General features: G+C 52.0%; 1 protein-coding gene across 1 annotated transcript; it reads right to left on the reverse strand.

The window, feature by feature from the left end:
• Nucleotides 1–2,022: 2,022 nt before the first annotated feature.
• On the reverse strand, nucleotides 2,023–17,687 carry CLEC2L (C-type lectin domain family 2 member L). Its single transcript, XM_045564136.1, has 5 exons — nucleotides 17,468–17,687; nucleotides 7,794–7,868; nucleotides 5,695–5,861; nucleotides 4,667–4,767; nucleotides 2,023–2,738 (listed from the first exon to the last, which is right to left on the reverse strand). Exons 1-5 carry the CDS (start codon nucleotides 17,685–17,687, stop codon nucleotides 2,627–2,629), a joined length of 675 nt encoding a protein of 224 aa, XP_045420092.1. The 3' UTR covers nucleotides 2,023–2,626.
• Between the last annotated feature and the right edge of the window lie 3,275 nt (nucleotides 17,688–20,962).

Consider the following 20,962-nt stretch of genomic DNA (forward strand, 5'->3'; position numbering starts at 1 on the left):
CCCCAGCTTTTGTTCCTTCACACTTGCCTCCTAAATGCCTTCAAGAACCAGCTGGAGTCATCTCTTCTGGAAAGCTTGTTCCAACATGCCTGATTGAGGTGGCTCTGGTCATTAGGCTGTACTGTCAACACTTCTTTCCTTATCTTTCTTCTCCACAAAACCCTACAATTCTTGCAGGTAAGGATTTATCTTGCATTTCTGTTTCCAGGGCATCTATTGCAATGCCAGGTACAGGGTGGGTGGCCAGTAACTATTTGGACGAATGAACAAACGACTCCGCCCACCCTAATTCCCCCACCAGCCCACCATTCTACTCGCCAAGTTCAGAGTCTGCCAGAAGTCCACACATCATACCCCCAAAACCCTAAACATAGCCAGGATTTGAATTTGGATTAAATTCAACTCAGCCAAAGTTCAAATGACATAAAAATCCATGCAGAAGATTTTGACAGAATTTCAGAACTCTTCCATCATCCATTTTATTTTATTTTATTTTATTATTAGAAGTGCCCTGCCAGGGATCACACTGTGTGGAAATGGGAAGGGAAGGAGACTCTGCGTGCGGTGGGGTGAGAGCGTGGCAAAGGGGACTGCAGTACAGCTGTGCACAAGGAGATTGCCACCAGCGTTCTCCGAAAGGTACTTAAGTCTAAAGCAAAAAGACAAACTTACCGCTGTCAGTGTTTCCCTCAAGCATATTCAACATGGGTAATAAAATGGTCAGTGGTTCCCTTGACTGTGGTGAGTAGGAGGCGCGATTCACGCGTCTCCTTCCCAGCGGAGCCAAGAAAGGCCCGAGAGGAAGACCAAGACACAATTAAGTGGCACTCTCACTTAGATCGTGGTGGTCGTCGTCGGGCTTGCCTTTAGGGGGAGATGCTCCTGCATCGCAAAGCTCCCCGTTCTTTAGGGCACATTGCTGGGTAGCGGGGGCAGTGAGGTTTTTTCATGAGAGTCTGGCTTATATGTGTTCTCTAACCCTTTGCTAGAATAGCTTAAGTTTAAGCAAATATTGAATAAGCATAAAAACAGAGCATACATGAAGGGCAGAGTGTAAATGTCACACCCATAGGCGTGAGTGTCCTTGCGATCTTTACTTTTCACATCCAGGCCCTCTCTTTGCCAGTACTTGGCTTTACAGGTGGGGCCTTGGGCACTTTCCCCACCCACCTCGCACATTTTACATCCAACTCAGACCACTCGGACTTCCTTTTGGGAACTGTATTTCCTCCACGGCTACCCACATGCTATCTCACACTCCTTGAGGATGAAAACTATCCACTGTTCAGCAATAGCCCTAATCCTCACTCTGTGAGGAGGAAACAGCCGGGAGCTGGACCTTCCTCCAGGACTGTGAGACTCTCCAGTTCCATTCTTCAAATACTTGTCTTGCACGAAGAGATCTATAGAAGATACATAGTTTCTTCTATAAGAATACTTTGCGTTTGATGCCACTTCTAAAACAATGCTAGATTGCAGGTACCCTGGTAAAGAAACCACTTAACATCCACTTTTATGTCTTTTTGTATTCTGCTTCAGCGTCTTCCTAAGTTTTATTGCAGTGTTCCTCTCAGAATCTTTATCCCTGGCAGACCAGTCTCATGAACTGGGGCTGCCTGTAAGACCAGCTGTTAACAGATAAAAGGCCAGACCAAAGGGAAAATGCAGATGCTTGGAGGAAGCCCTGCTGAGTGGGCAGAGACTGTCACAGGTTTCAAGTTATCACAGGCCAGTGAGGCACAAAGAGAAAAGGCAATATAAATAGTATAGTTTTGGAGTCAGCCATATTCGGGTTCAAATCCAGGCTCTGTCATTTATCACTGTAAAATCTGGGAAACCACTGAACTTCTCAAGCCTCATCTGATGGCAGCATTAAATAATGCCCGGAGGCTGTAAGATGTGTTCTTTTTTACCCTCTGTTCCCACATACCAACATCTGCCGCACGGGAACAAGTGCATCTCTGAGGGGGCCCCTCCCTGTCCCTCCTCCGAGCTATGACCCTGGAACAAACGGCAGCAGACTTCTCTGGACACCAGCCATCTCTTTATTCCATCAGTGACCAATACGACAGCACCACGGACACAGCAGGGGCCCTGCCTGAGAACCCCGGGCAGGGCAGAGAGGGTGGATACGGGGGACCTGTGGGGCCCTGGACTGGCCTGGCCCGGCGAGGGGGAAGCCATCCCTGCCACCTCCCCCGGCAACCAGGAGAGCAACCTCTGGAAGGCGGGGCTGCTGTGCCAACAGGAATACCACCTGTGGCAGTCCCCCAAAGCACCAGGGCTGCAGTGAGGAAGCACTTGTGGGTGGCTCAGGGTGGACTCTGAACTTGAGAGCGGACTGTGCGTGTGCGTGCACGGGCATGTGCATGAGCGTGTGCATGTGTGCGTATGGGGGGACAGATGCCTACACTACTTAGCATATGGGCCACATGACCTGCCTGGGGACAGAGGAGACCAGGAGCCTGGGACTCAGTGCTCCATGGCCTGGGAGAGGGGCCCGCGGTGGAGCCACCCCTCCGCTGTGTTGCCTTGAAGAGGGCAGGCGGCTCCCGCTGGAGGCAGGTCTCAGGGCAGGCACCTCCCTCGGGCCCGGGAGGAGGTGCCGCCTGTGGCCCGACCCACCTCACGTGTAGGCCATCTTGCTGCACACCCAGGGCCGGGTCATGAGACACTCCGTCGACACCAGCCTGGTGGGCTCCACGAAGACACACTCCCCAGGGCCTGAGATGGTGAACCTGTGGCCAGGAGAGAAGAGGCCAGGCACTCAGGACCTGGGACACTGAGCCCTTCACTGGGTGGCGAGGCAGCTCTGTGGCCTGCCCCTCCCTCTCTTCGCCACTGGAGCTACCTTCTAGGACATTCTGCCCCGACGGACCTTTCTAGCTGGGCATCCATTGTCTCTCCGTGCACCCTGGGGACGCCTATGGACATTTCCTGGACACGCCCTGCACTTCCCATCCTGCTTCCGCATTCTTCCAGGGTCGGCTCCCACGTCCCGGGCTCCCGGACACCCAGGTGAGGACCACCCTCTGCCCACCCTGCCTGCACCACAGGCACCGCTGCCATGGCCTCTCAAGGCCTGTGTCTGTGTCCCCACCGTCCCCCAGGTGGCCAGCGCCTGAGCTCCTGCTGTGCACGGAGTCCAGTGGACACCAGGAGCTCGGGAGAGACGCTGAATTACATTCCTCTCACAGGTGGGGTGAGGGGGACTGGATCACCCCGGTGTTGGACGACTACAGCTGTGCTGCCCAGGCATTCGCTGAAATCACACACGGACCTGCTGTGTGGAGGTGGAGGTTTCCTCCGAACCTCATGTGTCCACCCTGACCTCAGGTCCCTGCCGAGGCTGGGCTTGGCTCTCACAAGACAGGGTGTCAGAAGGACCCCAGAAGGAGTGCCAGAGGCAAGACCTCTGCAGTGTCAGAGAAACGTGGCCAAAGGCCCCTCGGTGGCCAGATGGCCAGCACTCCAGGGCTCTGAGAGCAGGAAGCTTCCAGAAAGAAAGGGGGAGGAGGGGCAGAAAGTGCAAGACCTCCTGAGCAGCTCTAAGAACAGACCTGGACAGGGGCTGGAAAGGGGGGAGGGGGAGGAAGAGGCTCTGAGGACAAAGGGGCAGAGATGAAGACTGCCAGAGACTAAGGAACCGAGAAAAGGAAACCTGTGGTCACCGGGCCCTCCCCCTCTGGGGGCAGCCATGGACTGACTGTCTAAGCCAGCCTCAGATGAGAGGGCCCGGTCTGGCCACCAGGAGGGTTTGGGGATGTGAGGTGTCCTTCCGTTTGAGTGCCTGCCTTGGGGCACCCACGTGTCGTCATCATCAGGTGAGCACTGTGCCCCGCTTCTGGCTGCCACCGCAGAACCTATTCCTTCCGCCACAGGGTCTGTTCTAGAAGCTGAGGTTCTCGTTCCCCTGCATGTACTTCCCTGCATTTCCCTAAGCCTAGACTACCACTCCACTGCCACAGCCACACACGTGCCACCCCCACCACCACGGCCCTCACACCACGCCCCGGCGTGACACACTCAGGTCCACACCACTTGGCCATACAACAGCATGGCCGCTGCACGCAGCGCCAGCACCCCAGCAGGGCCCCCTGCACCAAGAGGGGCTTTCCCTAAGAAAATGTGCCCAGAACGCTCATGGGGGCCTGCATTCAGAGCCCCTTTCTTCCATAGTGGCAATGCTTACGTGGCATGTGTCTGCCCAGAACGGAGACACCATCTCCCATCCCCCACCCGGACGTGGTCACGTGACTAGGTTCTGGCCAATAGGGTGAGGGCATCCAGGGACGCCCTCACGTAGGGACGCCCTCACGTAGGGACGCCCTCACGTGAATGAGCCCCGTTGCTGCGAGGGGGCGTCACACGCCGCGAGAGCCCGGGCCCCGCACCGCCAAGCGCTGATAGCTGCACGGAGCAGACAGAGCCACCAAGCCAGGAGCAGAGCCACCAAGCCAGGAGCAGAGCCACCAAGCCAGGCTGGACCTCTATGGCAGAGAGAAGGAAAGCCATCTTCCGGCCTGGGTCTCCGGCACTCGGGGCTGGACCCAGGGACTAGCATCTCTAGCGAGCACAGAGCCAAGCGTTTCTCTCTTTTGTGGCCGGGGGGCTCAGGCTCTCCCCAGTCTAAGCTTGGCGGCCAGAAGATGAAGTCTCAGCTCACGTGTCCGGGTCAAACGGGTCCCCATTGACCCAGTGGAATTCGTCACCGACTCTGCGTAGTCCAATCCAGGGCTCCCTCCGCGTGAACTTGAACATAAATTCCTGCCCGGAGGAAAGAGGGAAACCTCAAGGTCAGATGCGGTCTCCTGACGGCTCTCATATCCCAAGACGAACCTCATCTGGCAAGATCCTGGCTCTCAGGATGTACAGACACTAGTAAGAAGACTGACATCTCACTGCATCCCGGAAGAGAGAGCTGGGGTTACAGAACCTCCTGCAGCCGCACGGCCTGAGCTTGGCTGGGAGCTGCTCCCTGACCTTGCAGCAGTTGGCTCCAGCAGCCGGGAAGGGCCCCTGGTTCTGTGTGCGTGCCCCCGGGGCCCAGAAGGCTGCACAGGGCTGTCCTCCCAGAGCAGAGCCCAGCAGGCCAGCGTTCCTGATTTGCAGGAAGCTTGGGGATTGCCCACTGGATGGATTATCTGGGACGAATCTCAGCGCTCAGGTTGGTTGTCCTTCTATGCATACTTGTGGGACTTTCTCTGCAGAAGGGAGAGAAAGTTTGTCTTTGCAAAGACAAACAGAAATGATTTTTAGATTATCTGCTATTTTGGATTGCCACACCACTGTTGACCTCAAAACCCAAAATGGCCAACAGACTCATTAGTTGTGTTTCTTAACACATTTCTATTGATAAAACTGTTTTGGGTGTTAAAGGAGAGATCATGTCTTGATTTGGATCAGTGGGAAATGACAATGTATTTTTACATTTCACAGGGCGTTTGTAATTCTTACACTTCACAATACTGAGTTTAGCATAGTCAACAGCCTTGGATTGAAGTGTCCTTGACAATAGAAGTGGCAACTAGAGCCACGCGGTGACCTGTTGGGTCCACCTGCACACCCCATGGCTGTGCAGTGGCTGGATGGCTCTGGGGACATGTCACAGGGGCCCCCACGTCCATGGGGTGTGGCTCTCCCCTTAGACTTGGAGGCACTGAGGGTCCCTGCCCCACACCTCAGCACACTCACCAGCTCCTTCTGGCTCTGGATCACAGCCAGCGCGGCCTCATGGGTGTGGCAGTACTGCCTGCCCGTGTTCCAGTCTCTCGGTTCCTCAGAAAAGAAGTAGCACTTCCTTCCGTAGAGCAGCCAGTCCTCTGGGCAGGGTGCTTCACACTTGATACAGCCCTTGGAAGCTGCAGGAAGAGACAGGCTCTGCGTCTGCCCTCGTGCCTGGCCACCGCCCTGTCCCCCTGATTCCTCCTCTGCTTCCCAAGGCTCCCTCCACCTGCCTTGACTTTGGTGCCCTTCAGCCACACTGCTGATGTGGCTATCCTCACAGGTAAGCACCTCTCACAGCGCCTGGATTGTTGTCGACTAAACGAATGAGGGAGGGGAAGCTGGGAGGCGCATCCCCATAAGGGCAAGTGACAGCAGGTCAGCCCCTAGGTTACGACCTCCTCTGTCTCTGAACTCCCGAGGCTTAGGACCCTGGAAACTCAGACTGGGAAGGGACCTGGAAGCCATGTGTCCTTTCTCTCTGGCCAGGGTGGGAGCCACTTGCAGGATGGACTGCCCAGTCTCATTCATTAACTACACCTTGTTAGCTCACAAGGCTGCCTGTTCCACTGCTGAACTGCTGGAAAGCTCCTTTTAAATACTAATATTTAGTCCCACCCTTCCCTCTTGTGACCTAGACCTACTGATCTAGGATCTGCCTTCTACAGTGACCCAGAGCAAACTCATTCTGTCTTCTACCTCCTACTTGAAGGACACCAGCCTCCCCTGCCATCTTTTCATGATTCCTAGCAGGGCCTACTCACTGTAGTGTCCCCATACTGCCACTGAAATGCTGCCACCAGGACAGACTGGGACATATCAGATGTGGCTCTGCCAGCAACAAGAGTGATCACAATGCTGTGTTCCAGGTGTCATGGGCTCTCCAGTCTGCTGTAATGCACAGACTCCGTGCGTGTGTGCATACGTGCACTTTTCTGGGAAGGAAGCCCAGAGCTTCCATCAGAGTCTCAAAGGGCCTCCTTGCCAAAGGAATTAAGCCATAGTCTTAGTTGTTTTCATATGACCTGTTTCCAAGCCAGGTCTCCCCAGTGTCCAGAACATGTGAAAATCTCTTTTAAAATCCAAATGCAGAAGCTTATATTTATTTCTTCCACATTTATCTTTCACTTTGGCTCATCATTTGAGCTTTGTAAAAATAAACTTTAATCTTGATTTTTTTCCCATCTGTCATATGGAATTGTGTATTTGGATTGTGTCAGCTACAAATTCCATAAGTATATTTTTTGTTTGTTTTCATACAAGTGATTGATTAAAATGTAGACCAGGACAGAGCCAAGAACAGGCCTACGGTACCCAAGCCCCTAGGGATCTACAGCCATGTGGACACCAGTTAATTAATCGACACTTCCTGGGCACATTTGTTCAATGAGATACAAGTGGGCTTGGGAATATTGACCGTTTCAACTGCTTCTCCACAAGGATCTCCTAAGAAACTCTGTTGTGCTTTATTGAACTCCCGATGTGTTATGTCTACACATCGCCCTGGCCTCCCAACCCAGCAAAAGGGTAAAAGGAAACTGATTTAATTTGTAGTGATTATTCCAGGTGAACCCAAACTGGCTCCGGTGTTGCCACATCCATTTCTAAACACAAGCCTCCTGCTTGTCATACAAGCCCTACAGGGAAGGATTGGTAGGAATCAGTGTTGTTGGTGGACTTGTTCCCGCATGTTGAGAAATCCACCTCTAGTCTTACAGTACTCCTCAAAGATTAAGGACAGAGGCACTGAAATCACTTTGCAAACCCTTCAGGGGGTTTGCAACACATACTTCCCTTAAAAGTAGCCACATTCCCTGTTCATACAGCCCCACCTGTCCTTAGTGGCAGTTTTCACCGTTTTTATTTGACCCTTTCAGTTTCTCAGGTATCTCCCAGATGTGAATATATTATTTTAGGCTAAAATCTCATCGACAGCCAACACTATATTTTTTCTACTTTGTGCCCCACAGGAGCCTGGACTGTCTGGAACCTTTCTTTGCCTAATTAGAGGTGCTTTTGACAACGAGTGTACACAGGGAATTGCATAATGCCCTGGCATGCAGGCTCACCCAGGATGCTCATCACCACCAGGATGGCAAACAGAAGGACCGCAATGGCGCCCAGCAGGAGTCGCGTGGTGGTGTCTAAGGAGAAGAGAGAGGGTTTCAACTGCCGTCCCGCCGCCAGCCCCCAGCCCCACCAGTGAGAAACTTGGGGGGTGGAGCCCAGCAAGGTGAGATTTAACAAGTCCTCCAGGTGACTCTGAGGCCCGCTGGAGTTTGAGAACTGCTGCTCCACAGTACAGTTCTGATGCTGTGATGCCCCCATTTCAAACTCTCCCCGAAGGGCTCCCCACTGCCCACAAACTTCTCCCGAGACAGGCAGAGCTGTCCACCTTGAATCTCCTGCTGCTTTGCTACCTGGTCCCAGGTTTCAGCTAGTCAGACTCCTTGAAATAACCAGTTCATCCAGGCCTTGCAGCCCTGCCCCTGGGTCTTTGCTCCCAAAGTTCTCCTCCTCCACCTATACCTCTTGATATCCACCCGCCTCTACTCCATCCATCCTCTTCCTGATCCGCTGGGTTCTCCCTTACTATTTTCACTTATTTATGTTTTTTGTTATCACTTAGCATTTGCATTTTCTATTTAATGAAAGAATCCTTTCAGACTTTAGGCATGGGGTATTTTTAAGATTTTTTTAATTACGATAAAATATATATAACATAAAATTTGCCATCTTGATCATTTTTAAGTGTACTATTAGGGGCATTAAGGTACATTCACAATGTTGAGCAACCATCATCACTGTCTGTTTGTAAAACTTTTCCATCATCCCAGACAGAAGCTCTGTACCCACTAAATAACAACACCCCATTCCCTTTCCCCCAGCCCCTGGCACTCAGCCTTCTACTTTTTATCTCTATGAATCTGACCACTCTAGGAACACCATGCAGTATTTGTCCTTTGTGCCTGATTTCTTTCACTTAGCATGTTTTCAAGGTTCATCCACGTTGCTCCATGTATCAGAACTTCCTTCCTTTTTAAGGCTGAATAATATTCCATTGCATGGATTTAACCACATTCCGTCTATCCACTGCTCTGGTGGTAGACACTGGGGTTGTTTCCTCCTTTTGGCTGTTGTGAATAACGTAGCTATGGACGTGGTGTACAAATACCTGCTTGAGTCCCTGCTTTCAGTTCTTTCGGGCAGACGGCCTAGCAGTGGAGTTGCTGGGTCATATGGTAGCTCTGTTTAACTTTCTGAGGAACCACCAAACTGTGTTCCACGGCAGCTACACCGGTTGACGTTCCCACCAGCAATGGACTAGGGTTCCAATTTCTCCACATCCTCACCAACACTTGTTGTTTTGCATTTTTTTTCAAGAACTTATGCCATAGTAATTATATTTTTTATTATAGCCATCCTAGTATGTGTGAACTCCCTTTAAAATTTTGTTTTTATTTTTTGACCATCTTAACCATTAAGTGTACAGTTAAGTATAGTTACTTTGTTGTGCATCCCTTTTTATCTTTTATTTTCTCTTTAAAAATCACAGTTATGTATAGACATAGGTGAACAGAGTACTCCACAGCCCAGTGCTGGCCTGTCAATTGTCACTCATCCATCACAATGTGAGTACCAATATGGAGAGGAAGAATTTACAGCAATTCAGCACTACTCTGTCATCCAAGTGTGTGCTTGTGTTTCTTTTTTTTTTTTTTTTTGAGACAGAGTCTCACTTTGTTGCCCAGGCTAGAGTGCCGTGGCATCAGCCTTGCTCACAGCAACCTCAAACTCGTGGGCTTAAGCGATCCTACTGCCTCAGCCTCCCAAGTAGCTGGGACTACAGGCATGCGCCACCATGCCCGGCTAATTTTTTCTATATATACTTTTAGTTGTCCAGATAATTTATTTCTATTTTTAGTAGAGACGGGGTCTCGCTCAGGCTGGTCTCAAACTCCTGACCTCGAGTGATCCACCCGCCTCGGCCTCCCAGAGGGCTAGGATTACAGGCGTGAGCAACCGCACCCGGCCTTGTGTTTCTAGTTATTCATTTGTATTGCATTTTACAAAGGATTTGGAAAAGAAACCTGTTTCCTTCATCAAGGATAGTCTGAAAAACACAAATTTAAATAACCAAGAAATTCTAAAAGACTTCATTAAAAATAATGACATTGCCCCTTCCCCAGGGCCAACTACTTTCAACTCTTCTAGCTGACTCTTTGAGTATTACCTCCAAACCTCAAAATGCCATGTGTATGTCACTACTTCCAGACTTTTCCATTTTAGATAGAATTTATTGACTTCCCACTATAATGATGAAGACTTAATTCTCTCTGCATTAGCATCCTACCCTGACCACTTACCCCCTGCCCTCTCAACACCATAGTTTAGTGTTAGGTTGATAATCTGGTTTTGTCTTTTTAGGACAAGGTAAATGGTGTTCCCAGCAAAGTCATGCAGTGTGTTACAATCTGTTCATTTCTACAGAACTTTCTGTTTCCTGTTAGTTAATCATGCTCTTCTTTTCCTCTTCTTGGTCTTCGTGTCCTTGTCATTATTTCACCCCAAAACTCCTCTTAGATGATGAGATTAATCAGAAATTCTGTCTCACCTTTGTCTCAGTCAGCTTGGGCTGCTATAACAAATCTCACTGACTGGGCCTTAAACAACAGACACTCATTTCTCACAGCTCTGGAGGCTGGAAGTCTGAGATCAGGGTGGCAGCATGTTGGTTCTGGTGAGGCCTCCTTCCTGGCTGCCACCTCACTGTGTCCTCTCAGAGTGGAGAGAGGAAGCTCTGGTGTCTCTTCTTAGAAGGGCACTAATGTCGTCATGGGGGCTCCACCCTCATGGCCGCACCTAAACCTAATTACCCCCAAAGCTGCACCTCCTCAATGCCATCACATTAAGGGTTGGGGATTCAACATATGAATTTTGGGAGGAAACATTCAGTCCATTAACAACCTTCTCAAAGAAGTGTTATGGAACCTTCTGACCTGCTGCAGTCTGACTCGTTGCCTTCTAAGCCCTGCTGCCCTCCCTGTACCAGCAGCCTGAGGGTTTCTCTGCCTCTCTCCTGTGTTGCCTCTTCTATTCCTTCTCCCCCGTGTCTTCCTCGTTCTTGGTTTACCCCCTCATCTTGGTGGACACATCGTCCAGTGGCTGCCGGGGAAAGGGTATAGCAGAACCAGCACACTGCACTGGTCGAAGGAGCAACACTCGTGTTCCATGTGGAGTGGGGCCCCTGGAGTCGTGAACTCAGAGGCCTACGTAATACGGGTTGGAAGTAATTCTCCTTCAGAATTTTAAAAGTACTACTTAATTATCTTCTAGATCTAGTGTTGCTTTTGAAAAGTCTAGATCCATTCTGACCCATGATCCTTTGAATTTCAATTGCTCAATTTTTTTTCTAGAAGCTTGTAGGATCTTCTCTTTATCACACAGTGTTCTAAGGTTTCATCATGCCTGCCATGCCTTGGTTGAGTCTGTTTTCATCTAGTGTAATAGGCAATCAGTGGGCCCTTTCCATATGGAAGGTCATGTCTTTCAGTTCCAGGAAATTTTCTTTCATTATAGCACTGATGATTTCCTCACCTCCGTTTTCTGCTTGATTTCTGGAAGTCATACTCTTCAAATGTTGGAACTCTTGGATTGGTCCTCCAAATTTCTCAACCTTTTTTCCCCTCTTATTCACTATTTCTTTGTCTTTTTGCTCTATTTCCTGGAAGATTTTCTCAACCTTATCTTCCTACCCTCCCACTGAGTTTTTTATTTCTGTTATTATATTTTTAATTTTCCAAGGTTTTTTGTTTTTGTTGCTGCTGTTCCATGAATACCCTCTCGTAAAACATCCTATTCTTGTTTAAATGATGCAATATTTTCTCTCATCTCTTCTCTCTGACAATATTTTGACAGTTTTGGGGGGAGGGGGGTGAAGAGGTGGGCAGAAAATTTATTCCTCCCTGTATTGTCTCTATGTTCTCCAAATTGCTTTTTCCCTGTTCGTTTGTTCTGGTCTCTAGCTTCCACGTTAGAGACTTTCCTCAGATGTCTGCAGATCCTTGGCTATCTGTTCATGATTAAGGCAGGAGGACTAAAGAGTTTGTTGGAGCCTCTGAGTCCACGGGTGGGGCTTATTAACTGCTGGGGACTCGGTAGAGAGTGCTGGCTGGACTGGTCTTTGAGGTTCTCTGAATGTTAATCTCCATAGATTTTTGCTCTTGGGTGGACCAGAGTCCCAGCAGAAGGCTCTTCTGTCTTCTCTCCTGGAGGGTACAGGGCCCGCTGGGGGAAGGGGTTTGGAGGCTGTCCTCAGCATTCAGTGTGCCAATGTTGACTTAGTGGGTTGCTGTCCCTGTGGTGATGTCTAGAGGCCCTGTCTCTTGAGAGATTTCACCTCGAGTTTCCTGCCAGGGCTGGGGAGAGGCTGCAAAGACTGGGGATCTAAATACTGCTTAAAGAAACATTCAGCCTGTCCTCTTCTTCTCAGCCCCCCTTTCTCCCACTGCCACCAACCCCAGAGCCTCGGGGGTTGTCCCATGGGACTCAGGTGGCTCCTCTGCTTTCTGAGCTTCCTTTGGTGGGGTGAAGTAGAGTTACTACTCATCCGTTTGCTCCCTAGCTCCCAATTTGGTTGCTGTTGTCTTCTCTCCTGTTCTTATTGTCCTGATGGCCTTTTGCATTAGTGGGCCTCTGAAGGGAAGCATTCAGCCTGTCGTCTTGACCTGCAGGTCCAACAAACATTCAGAGTCTTTCCTATGAGCAAGGTCCATGCTGGCAGGTGACAGGAGTCCCAGATGAGTGGCTTCAGACATGGTAAGAGCAGCGGCTCCAGCCTGCCCTGGAGGACTGGGCTCTCTCTGTGTTTCCTTTGCCGTCCTTGGTGGCAGCTTCGTTATAAGCTGAGTCCCTTGGAGCTGTGTAATGACTGCCTGTGGCCAGGGCAGGTATGCGTCCTTCCTCTCTCTTCTTCACATACCTGCAGTCCTCTTCTCTAGCACTGCTACTGCTACCCCTTGTGCACGGAAGCTAAGAGCATGGCATCCAAAACCACTTCACCTGGTTCAAACCCCAGCTCTGCCACTTTCTAGATGTTTACTGATGGTAAAATTACTTAGCCTCGATTGTAAAATTACTTAACTTCATTTTTCTCATCTTTAAAACAAGGTCATGGTAGTATCTGCCTCTTAGAGCTTTATGGGAATTCAACATACAATCCTTAGAACGGCGCCTGGCATGGTGAGTTTACTTAACTGGAAGCAATTGCGTGTACCGTCGTTGTCATCATAACTAGCAGCCCTGGGCCCCCGTGGGGTAAGGACTGTGGTTTATTCACCTTTGGGTGCCCTAAAATAGGGCTTGGTCATTACCTTGCAGGTTACAGAGCATCCACTGGGACTCAAAAAATATGAGGGAAATTTAGTTACACTGAATGACAACATCCTTGGTCAGCCTTAAATTAAACTGAGTTTGGGCTGGATGCAGTGGCTCACACCTGTAATCCCAGCACTTTGGGAGGCCAAGGCAGAAGGATCACTTGAGGCCAGGAGTTCCAGACCAGCCTGGGCAACATAGCAAAACCCCATCTCTACAAAAATTCTTTTCAAAAGATTAGCCGGTTGGGGTGGCACATGCCTGTAGTCCCAGCTACTTAGAAGGCTGAGACAGGAGGATCACTTGAGCCCAGGAGTTTGAGGATGCAGGGAGCTATGATCGAGCCACTGCACTCCAGCCTGGGCAATAAATACATAAACTAAGTTTGTAGAAAAGGCCACGTGGGAAAGGGGAATCTGCACATGTATCTCCAACATTACTAGAATTAAGGTGCCTCTTCCTGCTTTGGTGGGAATAATTTCTCTAGACACTGCACTGTGGACACAGGACATGCTAGGGAGTCCCCACTCGTCATTCACTGTCTGCCCTCACAGAGGATGGCTGTGGGTCCGCACAATCCAAAACAACGTGGTATCCCTAGGGCTGCCTACAAAGTACGACAAACGGGGTGGCTTAAACAACAAAAATTTATTCTCTCATAGTTCTGGAGGCTAGAAGTCTAAAATCGAGGGGCGGCAGGGCCACGCTCCCTCTGAAATCTGTAGGGACTCGTATGTGGCCTCTTCGTAGCCTCTGGTGCTTTGCTGCAGTCCTGGGCGGTCCTTGGCTTGCAGCTGCATCACTCCAGTCTCTGCCCTCATCGTCACATGGCGTCCTCCTGTGTGCTTCTGCCTTCGTGTGACCATGAGGACACCAGTTCCCACTGGATTAGGGCCCACCCTACTGCAGTCCGACCTCATGTTAACTAATTCATCTGCCATGACTACGTCTCCATGTAAGGTCACACTACATGGAGGCACTGGGGTAGGACTTCCACATGTCCCCTTTGGTGGGGATACAATTCAACTTCTAATAAATATCTAACTCAAGAATCACCCCTACTATGCTATGGCTCATATTATATGGAGTTCAAGGGTGCAGGTTTTTGGTTTTGTTTGGGTTTTTCAGTAGAGACAGGGGTCTTACTATGTTGCTCAGGCCAGTCTGGAACTCCTGGCCTTAAGTGACCCTCCCGCCTCAGCCTCCCAAAGTGCTGGGATTACAGGCCAGAGCCACCGTGCCCGGCCTGCAGGTTATTTAGGTTTCTAAATGTGTGTGATTTAGCCTAATATTAGAAGGAACTGAAAAAATCTGATTCCAAGCCCAGACAAATCTCCCATCATCCTCACACTCATATCCTAAAAAAGGCCCATGGCTAATGTCTCCACGTCATCAGTAGCACAGCCTGCTGAGCATAATCTTGACTGTTAAAAATTATCAAACGTGGAGTTGGGTAATTTTAGAATTTTTAAGAGGCTTTTCTAAATGCATGTGTGTGGTTTTGATCAGGAAGTTGTGGGTTTGTGCCTAATCAAGAAACTTTCCACATTAAAAATTCAGAATTGGTGAGCACTAAAAAATCTATAGCCTGAGGCTCGCAGGATCACGCCGTCCCGTCTCCCTTACCCCAGGCCACTCTGCCCCCTGCCATCCCCGGTGCCAGAAATATCACCATCTCGAATCTCCTCCAGTGTTTCCAGAACCCAGACTGGAGTCCTGGGTCACCTTTTCCAGCCTGTCACCCGGGCTGGGGCTGGAAGGAAAGGTTCATATCCACGGGGAGAGAAGACTTGATCGGAGGAACTTCTGTTTGGCTTTCTATTTATAAAGCTAATTATTCATCTGTGAATGTCTCAAAGACCTGGGCTCTAATCCCAGCACTCTGATTTAAGAAGCTCTCTGACTCACTTAACCTGTGAGGAGGGAAAAAGTGTCGAGCCTGGAGGTGGCAGGGTTGTCTGAGGAGCAGAGGAGGAGAACGTGTGCGTGGGATTCGATGGTCCCCTGCCGGCCTCGCCAAGCCTGGTGTCCTCGGCCACTCAGGGAAGGGCAAGCGCTTCCACGTCCAAGGCCTGTGACATGCCCTGCGGGGGTGTCACGTGTTCAACCAAGCGGGTCTGTGGGCAAGACACCTGGACTCTCAGTCTCCGTCCCCCATCTATAAAACAGATAAACGTCCACCAAAGCCCTGCAAGGGGAGAGGTGAGGACTGAATGAGAGAACGTCTGTGAAAGCCCCCAGCACGGTGCAGCCCAGAGCAGGTGCCCTTGGGGTGCTCCCCTCAGTCGAGCCAAGAAGTCTCCTGTTTCTCTTAAGGCAAGTGCTTGGCTAAGCAGGAACTGCAAAGTCCCTGGGTCCCCAAAACAGGCAAATCCCTCGTCCCGTTGATGGTGTTTCATTCCTCAGACTCCAGTTGGGAGTGGGAAGTGGACCCCAGGTAGGCAGACCAGCAGTCAAAGGATTCCAGCTGGGCCTGGGCCCGTCCATTGGGTCTGCAGGATGCTCCGTGCAGGGGGTGGGACGAGGAGTCACCGCACATACAGCCCATACTCCAGGGCCTCCATCTGTACAGCCCTGGGAGGTAGAAATCACAACCTGACCTAGCAGATAAGGAAACTATGCTCAAACGAGTCCAAAACCCTGCCAGCCCGCGGCAGTGAAGGCTCTGACTCCGGTTTCCAGATACTGTGTTCTTTGCACCTCGCCACACTGTCTCAGCCTGTCCTGGGATCTCTGTGAGGACAGGGGTGTGCCCAGGGCCTAGAACTGTGCCTGGAGGTCATAGAAAGAATGAATGACTGTGGGAGACCAGTGCTAAAGCCACTGGGCCGATGTGGCCGCAACCTGCAGAGGACCAGACTTGGTCCACAAGCTCCCCTCTTCTAATAGGAGTCAGGGCCACCCACAGAACACCCAGGAGACCCTCAGGGGACCAGCGGAGAGGAGGTCCCTGGCAGGAACTCAGGCAGTCCGTAACCCCCACCCACTGCCTTTGGGCCAAGCGCTGACATTACTGCCCCCCCTCCCACCTCAGCCTGCCTTGGCGCAGGTGCTGGTTATGGCTCTCCCAGACCACTGCCCCACCCCCCTCCCTGACCTCCACCCTCCATCCCACCCTTGTGCGCCACCACCAGTCCAAGGACAAACCCCATCTCAGCCCCTCAGCAGCTCCTTCAGAACAAAGTCCAAACTCCTTGGCAAACCCTGGGTGTCCCTTCCCGGTCTGGGTCCTCCAGCCTCATCTTTCCTCACCCCGCCCCCACCCCACTACTCTGGTGTTCAGTTGCCCCCATGGGACAGGCTAGCTCCAGCCACCTGGCCTGAACACGTTGCTCCTTGGGCCTGATACACCCTCCTGTCTCCACTCCACAGTCCCTAAGAGGTCACCTACTCCAGGAAGCCCACCTTTTCTGACACCCTCTCCCTAAAGATGGGTGACCCAGGCTCTGGGCTTCCCTAGTTAATGCTATCCAGGTACTCTTCAGTCCCCGGACTCAGGGTGCCAGGAGCACCCTGAGAAGCATCCAGAGTGCAGCCACTCTCTTGCCAATTCCAGTGTCTCCCACACAGCACACCACCAGCTGCAGCTAACAGGAGTTCCCTAAAAGAACTCATGAACTTGGCCGGGTGTGGTGGCTCACGCCTGTAATCCTAGCACTCTGGGAGGCCGAGGCAGGTGGATGGCTTGAGGTCAAGAGTTTGAGACCAGCCTGAGCAAGAGTGAGACCCTGTCTCTACTAAAAATAGAAAGAAATTATGTGAACAGCTAAAATTAAAAAAATATATACAAAAACTCATGAACTTGAAACGGATTTTCCACTTCGGTTACTGTCCCCATGGCCAACCAGGGATGACTCCCTGAGCCATTCTAACTGGAAGGGGTAGGTGGCACCATGACCTTGCAAGGAAGAGCCTCTCAGAGACTCTCCACCCCTCCCCTGCCGTGCCCTCCCCACACCCCCTCCCCACCCCCAACAGGGGCTGGCACTATCTCTGGGGTCTACAGCTTTTGTGACTTCGCTCAGAGCATTTTCACTGCTACAGATTCAGGCCACCCTCCCAACATGCCCCTCTCAACAGTTCCAGACAGTAACTGACCCCTTCCCGCTGGGGAAACTAAGGCTCGGAGTGTGAGGCTTGCTCCCAAGGTCAAAGAGCAGCAGAGCTAGGGTCAAGGCTGTGAGTAGAGGGGGGTCCCTGTTACCTCCCCCAGCATCCACGAAATGCATCTCACTCCCCCAAGATGAGCGGGTAGCGCTGCGCTTCCCTCCTCCGGGAGAGCGGCCAAGGTGACTCTGACCGCTCCGGTCCCGTCCCAGGTCGGAGCTGGGCAGGGGGCCGGGGGAGGGGGCCGCTCCGCGCTTACCCTCCAAGGCCGCCTTCCAGCTGGTGCTGCCCTCGTAGCCCGACCCGGATCGCCGCAGCAGCCCCTCGGGGCCGCGGCCCTCGGCCTCGGCGGGCGAGCGCGGCCTGGGCGCTGCGGGGGCGGGCGCGGGGCGCGCGGCTGGGGGCGGCGGCGGCCGGGCCCGCGCGGGGGGCTCCCGGGCGGGCGGCTCCCGCGCAGGCGGCTCCGGCGCGGGCTCCATGCGGGGCGCTCCGGCACGCCGCGCCCGCGCTCCTGCGCTCGGGTGCGGGGCCCAGCCCGACACGCACTCGGCGCTCCGCGCGCCCTGCGGGCCCCCCAGGCCGGCCTCGGGTGGGCGAGGGCCGCGGCGTCCGCAGGCCGGGGCTCAGCCCGGGCCCCGCTCCGGAGCCGCCGCCGTGCGCGCCCCGCCTGCCCCGCCGAGCCGCAGCCGCCCGCAGAGCCGGCGCCGGGAGCAGCGCGGGCGCGCAGGAGCCGGGCACTGGGGCGGGGTGGCAGGGAGGGAGGAGGCGCGCGGGAGCGGGGACAGCCGAGTCCCCAACCCGCCACCCGCTCCCTCGGCAAAGCCGGATGCTGCAGAGCCGAGAGCGCAGTCTTGGAGCCAACGGACCTGCTTCTAACGCAGCTCCACCTCCCCGGCCTCCTTCCTGCTGCTCACCTAAGATGGGAATCAAGTTTACAGGGACGGTGCCATGAGTCTGAAAGAAGAGGAGCGGCTTTCCTCTGGGCTGCTTGGAGCCACAGCAGAGGGGTGGGGGCCGAGACTTGGCCCCCAGGTCCTTGACGAATGAATGAAAGAAACGTGGGCGTGAGCACAAACTGAGGGAACAAGTGCAGCCACGGTGCAGGTGCAATTATCGTTTATTGAGCATCTACTAAGCGTCAGGGCCCTCACGTGCACTGGCTGACAACATCCCCAGTTTAGGCTGGGAATTGGAATCAAAGAGGCCAAGGACGTGGCTGGAGGTGGCACACCCTGCAGGTGTGTGGTTGGCAGGTGTCTAACTCCCAGTCCAGGGCCCCCCCGTGGCCTGCACTGGCCTCTGCTGTGCCTCAGCGGACCCACCCCAGGCTGCACGCGTCCAGCCCGGAGCCTCTTTTCCTCCCCATCTCGATCCGGCCTCTGACTCCTGTCTCAGTTTACACTTCCTCATCCTCACTCCCCCTGCGTTCTGCCTCCAAATCCCATTGACACCGTCTTCTTGAAGTCTCCCTTTCAAAGTCTTAGTCTGCCCATTACGCTCCGTCCCTCCAGCCACCGGCCAAGTACAATCCAATCCCAGCTCTGTGTGCCCACAGCCGCTGCCTCCTGAGGGGTCTCCCGGCCTCCACTCTTGCTCCCTCCGATCCAGCCCCTCCCTCTCCACACTGGCCACATCTTCCTAAAGTGCAGCCTCACTACTGCTTCAGGGCTGCCTTTACCTGTGGGTAAGACCAACTTTTCACAAGGCTGCAAGGTCCCTCACGGTCTAAGTTCTGCTCCTATCTCAGGCTTCCTCTCCTTCCACCCCTTCTCTGCTAGCCCCAGACACACCCAACTATTTTGTGGCTTTCCTCCAGGCCTTGAACATTCTCTCCCCTCTGCCTGGAACACACTTCCTCCTTGGTCCTTCTAAACCCTCCCTGGAGCCCCCTTGCATCCTAGTTTGCGTATCTAATTTCTGCTAATGCTTCAGATGGCACATACTCTGGGATACTGCATTTATTCAGATGAGACTACAACAGAACCCTAATAAGAGTGGCTTAAACTAAGAAGACGTTTACCTTTTTTTACACAAAAGAAGTCTGGAAGTGATCAGCCCAGAGCTGGATTGAGAGCTCCAGGGTCATCAAGGACCCCAATGCTTTCTGCTCACCATCGTTAGTATGTAGCATCCACCTTCAAGATTCCCTCATAGTCACAACGTGGCCACTGTATTTCCAGCCATCACACCTGCAAATCAGGCTGCAGAAGGTAGGAAAGGGGCAGCCCTCTTGTTGAACAAGACTCCCTTAAGGAGCTTTTCTGGAAGCCCCAGTGACTTCCACTTACCTCCCATGGGCTGCTTCTATCTGTAAGAAAGTCTGAGGAGTGTGCTGGTATTTAGCTGCTGCCATTGCCATTCCTGATATGCAGAAGTTCCACTAGGAAGAAGGGGAGAATGCATTACATGCATGACCAGAAGTCTCTGCCTCCTAAGCCTCTGTGACCCAGGACCGTGGCACCTGTCCTCTGGGCTCTCAGAACTCTCCACCTCTCTTGCCACAGCACTTACCACACCCTACTGTCATTGCGTGACCCCCAAGCTGATGACCAGCTGCATGGGGGCAGGCACTGCTGTCTCCCCTGTTCCTAGGGGCAGTGCCTCATTGGAACACCAGGCCCAGAGCTTCAGACTTCATCACGTAGGCACAAGGAAGCACCAAAGATATGTGAGCAGGGAAAGATCATGATCACACCATGCTTCAGGAAAAGTGATTTTGGTACTAGACACAAGGCAGTTTGGGAGCAGGGAGATCAGCAAGGAGGTTCCTGCAATAAATAGTTGAGATAGAAAAGAGTAACAAAGGTGTAACAGCAACGCACTGGCGGTGGAGCTGGCCAGAGGAGCGTTCCAACAGTCAGCATAGTTCAGCACCATATCAGAGGTAGGAACTAGGCCTCCCAGAGTCCCCACACACCCTTGTTGGCTTTCCTGCTCCCCTTCTGGTGCTTTCTGGGATGACTTTCCAAATAAACCACCTGCACTAAAATCCTCGTGTCAGGGTCTGCTTCTAGGGGAACTCAAACTAAGACAGTGTCCCTTGGTGTCCATTAGCACAAGCATCTCTTTCTTGAGGAAGCAGCCCCTTTCAGAGGTCTCTAATGGTGACACGGTTAGGGTCAGTGTTAGGGGTGTGGTTGACTGGACTTGAAAAGTCACAGCCTTTCCCCCCAGTACTGGCACATGTCAGAAGTCAGTGAAATCCTCTAAGATCTGCAACCAGACTGCCCCTGTCTTCACGTTGCTGTGGAACACCAGGGAGGTCCTCGCTCTTAGCAGAAAGCGCTAGGAACAGATCAATTATAATAACAAATATAAATAAGGAATTCCCTGCAATGTCCATACCTTAATAAAGTGAAAAAAAATTGTCAAACTAAGACAAGGAGAAGAAACACTAAGTACTGGTAGTAGCAGGTGTTTTATTGCATGGTATGTTTTGGCACAACTTCCTTCACAGAGTCTGTTCTTGGCTGTTAACAATCAAATCCACGGGGTGGGGGGGGAAAGAGAGAGTTGTTGGTCAAAGGGTACAAAGTTTCCATCAGGAGAAATAAGTTTTTTGAGATCTATTGCACAGCATGGTGACTATAGTTAGTAACAATGTACAGTATTACGTATTTCAAATAGTCTCACCACAAAAAATAAGTATTTGAGGTGATAGATATGTTAATTAGTTTGGTTTAATCATTCCACATTATATGCACATATAACATCACTTTGTGTCCCATAAATATGTATAATTATTTGTCAATTT

Source organism: Lemur catta, chromosome 11 (assembly GCF_020740605.2).
Source record: "Lemur catta isolate mLemCat1 chromosome 11, mLemCat1.pri, whole genome shotgun sequence".
Taxonomy (NCBI): Eukaryota; Metazoa; Chordata; class Mammalia; order Primates; family Lemuridae; genus Lemur; species Lemur catta.

Excerpts from the sequence above, each read along its gene's own strand:
- CLEC2L (XM_045564136.1), bottom strand. The coding sequence starts at position 17,687 with ATGGAGCCCGCGCCGGAGCCGCCTGCGCGGGAGCCGCCCGCCCGGGAG. Across the intron at positions 7,869-17,467 it reads CTGGAAGGCGGCCTTGGAGG|ACACCACCACGCGACTCCTG; the intron begins GTAAGCGCGGAG and ends TCTTCTCCTTAG. Across the intron at positions 4,768-5,694 it reads TCCAGAGCCAGAAGGAGCTG|GAATTTATGTTCAAGTTCAC; the intron begins GTGAGTGTGCTG and ends TCCTCCGGGCAG.